The 11,316-nt window shown below is 36.3% G+C and overlaps 1 protein-coding gene across 1 annotated transcript; it reads right to left on the bottom strand.

Annotated features, from left to right (window-relative positions):
• Nucleotides 1-5,189: 5,189 nt before the first annotated feature.
• On the bottom strand, nucleotides 5,190-6,822 carry LOC105035488 (actin-depolymerizing factor 7). Its single transcript, XM_010911056.4, has 3 exons — nucleotides 6,677-6,822; nucleotides 5,645-5,910; nucleotides 5,190-5,562 (listed from the first exon to the last, which is right to left on the bottom strand). Exons 1-3 carry the CDS (start codon nucleotides 6,677-6,679, stop codon nucleotides 5,412-5,414), a joined length of 420 nt encoding a protein of 139 aa, XP_010909358.1. The 5' UTR covers nucleotides 6,680-6,822; the 3' UTR covers nucleotides 5,190-5,411.
• Between the last annotated feature and the right edge of the window lie 4,494 nt (nucleotides 6,823-11,316).

Here is an 11,316-nt window from a genome sequence, read left to right as displayed (position 1 = left end):
CACTTTATTCTACATGTCTCTATCTATCTACTTATGCTCTGATACCATATTAATTGTCACGCTCCCGACCCGAGATTGTGAATCGAGGGTCATGACAACCGCCGCATACTTATAGAATACTTTTCCCATAAGCATGCAAGGCATCTCATCATGATATCTTCACAAATAGTTAAATAAATTTTTCTTTATTCAATAATCAAACCTTGGTTCAAATAACAAATCAAAACTAAGTGTTCAAAAGAAAGTAACTGTCTGACAAAGTCAATACTAAAAACAAAACTAAAGGTCTTGAATCAATTCTGAAAAAAATCCTAAATCAATGAGTTAACTCCATCTCTAATCGCTCTCCCAACCGAAATCCCGCATCATGCTAATTTTCTGGATCTGTAAGAAAAACATAAAACTTATCATGAGCTAAATAACCCAGTAAGCAGTGTATACCTTTAACTGAATAATCAAGCAAATAATACTATGCATAACAAATCAATATGTAATTTCATGAAATCATATTCATACTGTCAATCAAATCATCATAATTTTCAATTATGCTTTTCTTCTTAAATTCATCAATTTCTTAAATTCTTCTTACCAACCATGACTATGACCACATTATCCCTGTGGCAGGGTCATAATACCGCGTATCTGCTTGCGGTGGGCTGCGAATCATCTGGCAGCCAAGTCCTTTGGAACCGCTGGTCTAACTGGCAGTTTTGTCGCTGGTCTATCTGGCGACATGTCGCTGGTCTCACTGGCGACATAAATCCTCAGGACAGTCAATTGCCAACGTATATGCCCCCATTGGCGGGGTCCTCAACACAGTCAGGTTATCAATTTCATATTGTCTTCCAATTCATATATTATTTTCAAGAATAATAAAATTAATTGATATTCGAGTCAAATCAATTATAACATTCTTTGAGATCATATATCATCATAATAATTGCTCAACAAATAACTTCAATCATAAATAATTTTCTACAATTAACTTTCATCATAAATAATTTTCAACAATTATTTCAATAAATAATTTCAATCGCAAGCATGCATAAATTTATTTAATTCATAATTTACCAGATAAATTCAGTAAAAGTAAATACTACTTACCTCAAAAGAAAGTCCAAACTAAAATTCTAGGAATCTCGAAAATCCTTCTTAGAACCTGATACGTCAAATATCATATTTTAAATCAAAATTTTATCGAATTAAAAATAACTAAATTATTAAAATCTAATATCCCTACTAGGATCAATTCGTCGACAGCATCCCGGTTTTCGAATTAATCCATGGACATCCTAATTTTATTTTTATTTTTATTGCTAATTTTTTTTTTAAAATTAATTCCATAAATCCTAAAATCTAGAGAGAGAGAGTTTCTCTCTCTCCGCCCCTTCTCTCTTCTTTTTTTTTTTCTTTTTCTTTTCCTTTTCTTCTTTTTTTTCTTCTTTTTTTTTTTCTTTTCCTTTTCTTCTTTTTCTTCTTTTTTCTTTTCTTCTTCTTCTTCCCGCGCCGGAACAGAGGACTCTTGGTCCTCAGGCTTTGAACGGCCGTTCGGGCCGCGGCTGCCACGGCGGAGGCCGGTGGCCGACGGGGCCATCTCCTCCGATCACGGAGGAAACATGGCCGGCGATCAAATCCGATCGCCGGCGCCGGAGATTCACGGAAAATAAGCCCAAAAACAGGGGTCTTTTCCGACCCAAAAATCGGCGACGTTCATCGCCGGCCACCGCGCACAACGCACGGGGGAAAGAGGAAGGAAGAGGGGAAAAAGAGAAGAACTTACCTCGGCCTCTTGGAACCTCGTCGGAGAGAAAACACGGCGAGAAACCCAACTGTGCCCGCTGCTCTTCTTCGGGAAAATCGGAGAGAAAGAGAGAGGGAGGAGGCCGTTCTTCGGTCTCAAAGGGGAGGGGTCTACTTATAGAGGACCCTAGGACTCCGAGGGGTCCTAGGAGTCCCGATTCCGCCCGGATTTCGCCGGAGAAGGAGACTCCCATCGGGAGTCTTCTTCCCGATTTTGAATTCCTCTATTTTTTTTTTTTTTTTTTTTTTTTGGACTTTTGTGGGCTATAATGGGTTTGGGCTATAACAGTACCTCTCTCACAATTTTTTCCTAACCAAAAACTATCGCAAGCGGATTAGTAGAATTTGGTAGCTCATCTGCACCACCAACACATTTGACCGGACAGACGTTTGCAAGCTGAGATAAAATGCCCAAGGTCCAGTGGATTTACAGCAATAAGCAAGAGACTTAATGCTACACTTCTCACAACGGCCCTCACCAACCAAATGCAGACAATAAAATTAGCATTTTATTATCGTCTCAGTCTGCAAAATACTTGTTGTTTCAAAATCACAATCATCATAGCAAGTACAATGCTCGTGACCTAAAAATCTTGAAGTCACATAGCCAAGAAGAAACAAAATAATTTCTAGATTAGAGGAAATCATACATGGGATCGAAGCGTGCAAATGTGCAATCAACTTGTTACCGACTTTTGTTGACCAAGAGACACTTCAGAACAGAAACAGAGGACCTGAGATAGCATTTGTCAGAACCATCGGGAAAGCATGGATTGAGACAAAATGACACAAAATCTGGAAGTTAGGAACACTGTTATGGTCTTCATTCTTCAACTTACCACTTGTATCATTGCCTTCAATCAAACACAGTTTCTAATCAATAACAAGTAGAGCGGGAACAATGCAAACTTGCAGCGTTAATTAAAAATAAAAAAATGTATCAATTGGTCAATAGTGTCACGAGCCTGTCCAACAAAAGGCTATCCATCAATACCATGCCCACCAGATTAAACTGCCCCGACTATATTTCTCACGGAATCAGGATGTCCACAGACAAATACACAATGCCTCTGACAAAATGACAGCTGCCTTTTATGAATATAATGCCTGAGATTTTACCAACATAAAATCTTATCTGAATCATTATGAATGCCTTATATATAGAATCTTCCCACTCAAATCCATGATCTCTACAATATGGATATAATACTTAAATATATATCTACTTGCCTGGTACAGAAAATTCACGGACTAAAGAATGTAAGTACGAAATTACAGAAATAATCTTTCAAGGAGAGGGCCATGAACCTTACAGCCGAAAGGTTTTCATATTCGCAATATTAATTGGACTCCCATCACACGTAAAATTGCGTGCGAGTTTAAACTGGCACTCTTAATAATGCTGTCTGTAACCTTGCAGTGAGGCCACCACGCTCTCCCCTACTCACGTCAAGTCCAGGCCTTCCACAGCATGTCTGCCAGCCAAGCAAAGCAACACAAGGAATCCCCATCATTATCAATACCAGATACCTCCACCATTATAACAAAATAAGGCAAAATTTTTAGTGATTCATAGAACACCTGATGCACCTAAAGATTCTGTTGCCCCATGTTATTAAAAAAAAAAAAAAAATCTCAATCACCAAGTATCTAACAGGTCTACAAAACTATTTTCAGTGGAAAACCAAATATCCATCCCCTACTAATATTTCTCAGCAGAGACCATGAATTTAAAAGTGACCATGACTAATCCTGACAAGCAACAACATATTTGATGCTACCGGTGCCCCTACAATTTCGCCCCCTCCATCACGTACTAATCTCATTGGCTCTAGGGTGCCCCTACAATTTCACCCCATCCATCACGTACTAATCTCATTGGCTCTAGGATTAGCATCTAGCACTCCGAGAACATGTTATCACAATGCTCGCCTAAGAACAATTTCCAATTGCCCCTTCCACCAAAGCCAAATTGATCATGCTCTGGAAGACACCTTCAACCACATGGCTGCTGCTGCTACTACTACTTTCAAAGTGAAAAGCCCCACTTCATCCAATACATTTGGGACCAGAAATTTTCTCTAATCATCTTTCTGATACTTGAAAGTTTGACGTAAGCAATCGAGCTAAGCAAACCATTATAAATAAAGTGGCCCTTTTGGTCAATGTTGATAATTTGACAAACTAAAGTTGTTGATAGGAACCATAATTTAACAAAATTTGGTTGTTTATAAGATTCTGTTTGGCATAGTTAAATGCCCATTGACAGTCCGCTGGAATTGTGCTAGATTCCGATTACAAATTTGGTCAACTACTTAGCTATTACACCAAGTCATGATCAATTTGCATACCTTTTGGGATAGCTATCAGGACAAAGGCATAACAATGCATGCCGATTAAATGACAAAAATTGATCCACTGCTTAGCTAGTACACCAAGTCATGATCAATTTGCATACTATTTGGGATAGCTATCAAGATAAAGGCATAACAATGCATGCCAATTAAATTGATAGCACCCAATAACGAACAACAACCATTTAGTCCTATTTGATCTCCATTAGTATCTCCATAGAAACATCTTCATCTCAGATACAACATATCTCAGCATGTTCTTTCTCATTCTCAATGAGCAGCCTGACCATTTTAATCAATTATCTAATACCTTATACTCTACTTGCATGCATTCCATCCCTATTCAACCAGCTCGTTGATCAAATATCATACTCTATGCAAAGCTCATTTCATGTGTTGACTGACCATGTTAGAGTGAAACCTTTTCAAAAATTACACAACAAGGTCACCAACCATGATGCATGAAGTTGAACAAACTGAGCATCAGGATGTATGCATCCCCATAAGAATTCCAAATATATAGACAATCAACATGACATAAATCAAGAAACCGACTAACAAGTGGCTGTGATAGACTCAATCTGAAAACATGACACTGCATCCAAACAATCATTGCTGCACCCTGATTTCTAACTTAACTAAAACTAGTGCTACTGATAATTAATGTATCATAAGGCAAGATTCTACCGCCACAACCACCCCCAAGACCACCCACCCACACCACCCCAAAAAATTTAAAAAAAAAATGAAAGAAAATAAAATATCATTCTGCTTGAGCTTGCAAGCAGAGATTAACGGAGCCCCTCTTAATGAGCTATATCATCATTCACAGGTTATAAGAGAAACAAAACATGAACATGTGAACTTGATTGTAAGGTAGAAGATACTTCTGATTGACATTTACAAAAGTCACAAGAACTGCAATTAAAACAAAAATAACACTAGAGTGGTCAAGCATCCATTTCAAAGGAAACAAAGGTTTTGCCTATCTGGCTACCACCACAGTCACATATCATGAGCTTGTAGACATCGCTCTACAAGAAAATATCCATCATATAAAAACCACAGAATAGCAATTCATACGGTATACCCATAAGCAACACTGTTTTGGAGGACAAAGATCATTGAATTATAATCACCTGAACAGCAACCCACATAATACGCAGCAACTTCACCATTACAAGAAACTATAAACATTTCACTTAAGCAAACAGACTAAGAGGAGTAAGTCTCCATCACACAACCTGGTAATGCAACTCAATTGGCACGGCCTCGGATGACATCCAGTCCCATTTCCGTTGGATCAGTTGCTTGCAATTCCACCTGGATGCCATCCAACTCCCTCTTAAATCTGTCCTTTGAGCTTGCATAAAGCATCTTACTTCTCACTTTTGATGTGTCAGGTGACCTTCATAAATGGCAAAAAATGGATGTCATCTACAGGCAACATGTTACAAACAAGACTAAATTTAAACAAAAGATAAGATTACCATGCAATGAAGAAGATCTTGCTTTTCTGGCAGTTCTCCTCGGTAACAAAATCAAAGTCATAGATAGCATATCTACATTCATCTGCAGGAAGGGCGGCAGTGAAGTCCTCATAGCTCAGAGTGGGTTCGCCAACCTTCTCCACGATGACCTGCTTCAGCTTCTCTTCAATCTTATAGATTATGAAACGATAAGTTCTCTTGGCCTTCAACTCCAAGAATTTCAGCTTACAATCATCATTCACAGCCATCCCTGATGCAGCATTGGCCTATATGCATCGTTTGGCATATGAAAATAAAAAGCCATGAATCTTGTGAAACATAAAAACTTTTAGATCACAAATTAAGCCAAAATATCATCTCTAATCACCATGCATGTAGAATAAAGATTCAATTGAATCTATCGCTATTATGGATCAAAAAATTGGATGAATTAAACGGGGGGCATAAGCACAATTCTCAACTTGCTAATATGGAAAGCGAAGCAGAGAAGAACAATCAATTGACAGCAACTTAATTTTCTCGATGATCCAAAAAAAAAAAAACTCTTATCTGACTCTGCAGATGTTATAGCTTAGCCGAACAGTCCAAAGGACGTCAAATCCCTGGGTGGAATCCTAACTACGAAAAGTGCAAAAACAAAAAAACAAGAAGATCCACAAACCCCGACCACTCCAATACTAGCATTTCTGCTGAATCCTAAAAACATTAGAGAAATTATTAAATGAGGAACACCAAATCCATATATCAAGAATCATAAATGAGACAGATAGACAGCTCAAACAACAGGAAACGATATCACATCTGCCCACTAACCCTAGAGTCCGGAATCGAGGAATATTAAGCCATCAAGAACAAAAACTCCACCATAACATCAAAAATCCAAGCATCATCTACTAACATCCAACCATCAAAATTAAACTAGTAGATCGAGCGCTAAAAGACCAGAATCAAAGATAAATTAGCGAAAACCAGAAGAAAACAGAGGAAAAATCAACATGAATAGAAACTGGAAAAGATCGGAAAAGGCCTGACCATTTGCGATCGAAGCGAAGAGATATTAGATTTTTTTTTTTTGGGAGAGAATCTAGGGCTCGATGGGGAGGGGGGGTGCGTGGGAGGCAGGGAGGGAAAGGGAGAGGAAAAAGTGGCTCCGATATCAGAGGCTCGGAGACCGCACCCTTTGCGATATGATACGGAGAGGAGAACGGCATTCGGCGAGGAGCGCACCACGGCACGTGCAAACCGTAACGCGAACGAAACGACGCTGGGATTTTACCGCTACCTGCTTCGAAAGTCTCTAGATATCTTCCGTTAGTTGTGAATCTTGCGGCGGTGCACGCTACTTTTCTATGTGCCCGCGCGTAAAATCGACGCAGGCAACTAGGCAAGGGAAGGTTGGGCCTGAGGGAAGCTTTTGTGCCGGTCCAGAACTCCGGTACACGACCCACGAAGCCCCTTTAATTGGTGGACGATGTTTACCTGGCTCAAGAGTTTGGCATGACTGTATATTTGTCAGCTATGAGCCAAAATCCTAGGTTCTAGTCAAGCATTTTAGTTCGTATTTTGGAACACATGAGGAAAACATTTTTTCCAGAATTGTTTATCCATGCAAGCTTGCAGAATAACTAGCAATAGTTACTCACCCATGCAAAGGAACAAGAGTGTCTCAACTACTTCATCAGCAAGAAATCAGCATATATGGTTGTCTTTCTTGGAGAGATGTGAACTGAATTGTCATACTTTTTTTTTTTTTTTTCTGTTCATGAAATCCTCTTTGCTCCATTCCCTTCTCTTCCTTCCCTTCTTTTTCTTACTTTTTATGCTTTTATAGTTTTCATTTGGCATTTCCCTCCAATAGATCTATTTTTTCTATTTCTGATGGAATAGCACGAGCATATATAACTATTTACTTGTGCACTAAAGTATGGATAAAATCCATCATATTTTTATATGATGTTTCATCATTGTGTATTTTTCATCTTAGCTTCTCTCTAGTTTATTCCTTATGATTATAATATATGAGAGAAACACTTGATTAATTAATGTTTAAAAGGATATTCAATTATTCGTATGCAAAAATTCGTGGTTGAATCAATGTAGTATCAGCGTTCTCTGTCTGAGGTTGTTTTTCATTTGTAAATTTCTATCATAGGTGCTACTCAAGGAATTTTTGGGTGCCTTTCTAATGCAAGGGATGCAGCAAATATATTTCACGTGTGATCTATTTGTATATGCATTTCAATAAAGTATAGTTCAATTAAGTTTCTTAGCACAGTTTATACATCAACCAAGGCCCATGAACAGTCACCAACCATCTGGCCTTCAGAACTGTTGATCCGTTTTTCTGCCGTCTCACACCATGCTTTAACTACCTTTTAGTAAAACCAAATCATCTGCCGTAAAAATGTACTTAAAATATGGAGACCATGTTAGTGTCCATTTTTTGGCATAAGAATCCTGGAAATTAACCTGGATTATATCTCAATGTGCTTAATTATGGTATGTTTTGTGGTAGGCATGAGGATGCATGTCAATAGATCCAATGTATCATAAACAGTGCCAAATTGCCACTGAAAACTAGAGCTCGCAGATATCTCTACTAAAAGTCTGACCTGATTACGCCAACAATATTTAGGCTGTGGTTCAACTTGAGGCCGATATACTCTACCATGATAATGTACAGAGAGATGGATACATACAGATATAATAGCAATCTTGATGTAATTAAATTAAATTAAATTTTTATATAATTTAGATATAACAATTTATAGCCAACACGAAGCATGTTGCTTGTGGGTGGTGTTGTATGTGCGCATGTGAGAGAAAGATATGTTATATAGACTATAAAAGTTTTGAATTAGTATAATTGGCACATCTTTGATGAGAGAGAGAAAAAAAGAAGAAGAATCATCAATCATAATCATTTATTTTTGTGAGCCCAATTTATCAAATATACATCTTAATGTATTATTGAAAAAATTAAGTGGTTATGATTGATGGCACCCATATGGTGCATATTCATATAGCATAAAATTTCTTCATAATTATAATTACTCATGATACACATTAATAGTAAAGATCCATCGTGAGATGATAATAAAATCCAATTTAATGACTCCACGCTGACTCACTTTCTCTCCCATCATATATGGCATGAGATAATTGTCCATGTAAACTATTGGCATTTGGATAATACTCATCAACATTATTATTGCCCACACGTCAGACATTGCATGCAAGTACATTGTCACTGCACTTGTTGTTTTTTACAAAATTTGCATGACAAATTTTAATGGCAATAATTGATAATGAATGCATTTTCGATTTGATTTGTTTACGTGGCATGTTCTGTCAACTGTGCAGCCCATGTGCTTGTCCTTGGGCAAGGCAATAATGTTTGACGAGGAATTCTTTGCGCACGGCATGCGGTGCAATAACAGTGCATCATCTACCCTCATTGATCCTCATAATTATATTTTTCAACATTCATTAATATAACTATTAAATATTTTTAAATTTATTTTTAAATTTAAAATTTTAAATAATAAAAATATTTTTATATTTTAAAAAATTATAATATTTCGTGATCTATTTATGACATTGGATTAATTTTTAATAACAAAAATATTTTTTTTTATAAATTTTTATTATACTTCAAATATCAGACTACGAGATATCATTATATTTTTAGAATAAAAAAATATTTTTATTATTTAAAATTTTAAATCAAAAATTAGATCTGTAAATATTTAATGAATATATTTAATAAATTTTAAAAAATATGATTATATAGATCAATCACATACAATATTATACTTCACATCCGATTTTTTATATAATCTACGGTACATGAAGAATTTCTCAATCTGATTTGATTACCTGGTATATGGCAATCCATATGGTTGCATGGCGTGCTCCGGGGCCAAGACCTTTATAAATACTACATGCGGCGAGACACCGCACTCGATCATCTTCACTATTACGATGTTAGCTGGATGTGCTCCCTTCTTTATAAAATAGCGGAATACATGTTACCCACTCAATTCTTTATTGGGGCACGAAAGAGTTTTGCGAAATGACAAGTGCGACTGTGCGAGAAGTGCAGCAAGTCCAAAAAAAAAAAAAAAAAAAATATTTGTCAATGCATTTGATTAAATTAATAAATTAAAAAAAATTAATTTTTGACTCCTCTTTTTTTGGTAACCATTTTTGGCTCTTACCAGCCAATGAAGAGAGTCCAACACGTTTTGTTACTTTTATGATCCTCACTGATATTTTATAAATTTTTTATTTTTTAACAATTATAACTATTCAATTCACATATGAACTTTATTTTGGGTTACAAATAAAATAAATTATTTATGAATAACATCAACTTGACTTCATAATAAGCTCGCTTAAGGTAATTCTGAAATTCTAATAGACAAGCCAAGCCTAAACATTAGGCTCTTAAAAAAAAAAAAAAAGGGCAAAAACTCATATTTTATTCAACAAAATTAAGAAAAAATATAGAATGAATAAACCATCAAATTCTTGTTTGAACCATCTATTATCAACTGAAAAAATGGCGGGGACTTGATTCTAATTGGCATCAATCCTCGTGAAGCTGAGTGGATATAAAGTAAAAGTTGCGGACCAGTCCATTCAAATCTAAGAAAATATCAAATAAATATATTTTGTTAAGATTAACTAGAGTTGATATATCCAGAGATGTAAATAGATCAGAACGGATCGGATCATGAGTGACTCCGACCCAATCTGATTTTTTGATCAGATTTAAATATTGAATCTAAATCAAGTCCAACAAAAAATCAGATTGGATCGAATCAGATCCATAATCAATTTTTTTAACCCAACGGATCATTCGGATTGGATCGGGTCTATATATATAATTCAATTCCAATCCATGAAATACGGATTCAGTTCGAATCCGGATCTGAATCAATTCAGATCTAAATTATAAATAACAAGATCAATAAATAAAAAATTTATAAATAAATTTTATTTATACTATAAATTTTGATCTTGATAAATAAGACTATTAGAGCCTCCATATCTCATACTCTTTATCCAAGAATCCAAAAAGTCTAATCACTTTTTTCTCATCATTGTTCTTAATTTGGTTTATCCAAATTTAAAATATTTTAATAAAATTTTAAAAATTAAGGATCTAAAAATTAATAGAATATTTTTTCAAAAACAACATATATTAGAAGGAGACTCGATCAAAATTAATATTTATATAATATAAGAATAAAGAGAGATAAGAGATGGGCTCGAATCAGATTGAGTTAGATCGGATTATTTATCTCAAGATTCAAAATAATTTAAAAATCTTCACAGATTAAGTTGGATCGGATCGAATCAAAATCCAATAAATCCAATCCCTAATCCGCATAGCATGCATTTTTGTGTATGTTCACAGAATCGCAAGACAATCAGACGGATCGGGTGCATCACAATGGTCAGAATTATTCCCGCCTTCCTCAAGTCCGTCCCTTCCAGCCTCCTCCACACCACTCCCCAGCCCTTCTCCAACCTCCGCTACGCCCAAGACTTCTCCGCCCTCGTCCGAAGCCTCTCCAGAAACCTCAATAACCCGCGTCTCCTCGCCGCCCTCGACTGTGTCCTAGCCAAAACCCCCCTCCTCGACTCCACCACTTCCGTTCTGG

The sequence above is a fragment of the Elaeis guineensis genome, chromosome 10 (genome assembly GCF_000442705.2).
Source record: "Elaeis guineensis isolate ETL-2024a chromosome 10, EG11, whole genome shotgun sequence".
NCBI classification, from domain to species: Eukaryota; Viridiplantae; Streptophyta; class Magnoliopsida; order Arecales; family Arecaceae; genus Elaeis; species Elaeis guineensis.
The sequence above is the reverse complement of the archived record's forward strand: the minus strand, read 5'-3'. Positions and strand labels throughout refer to the sequence as shown.

What these genes read in the sequence shown, in the direction of transcription:
- LOC105035488 (XM_010911056.4), bottom strand. An exon ending in AAGATCTTCTTCATTGCATG is followed by an intron (nt 5,563 to 5,644) that starts GTAATCTTATCT and finishes CCATTTATGAAG; the next exon opens with GTCACCTGACACATCAAAAG.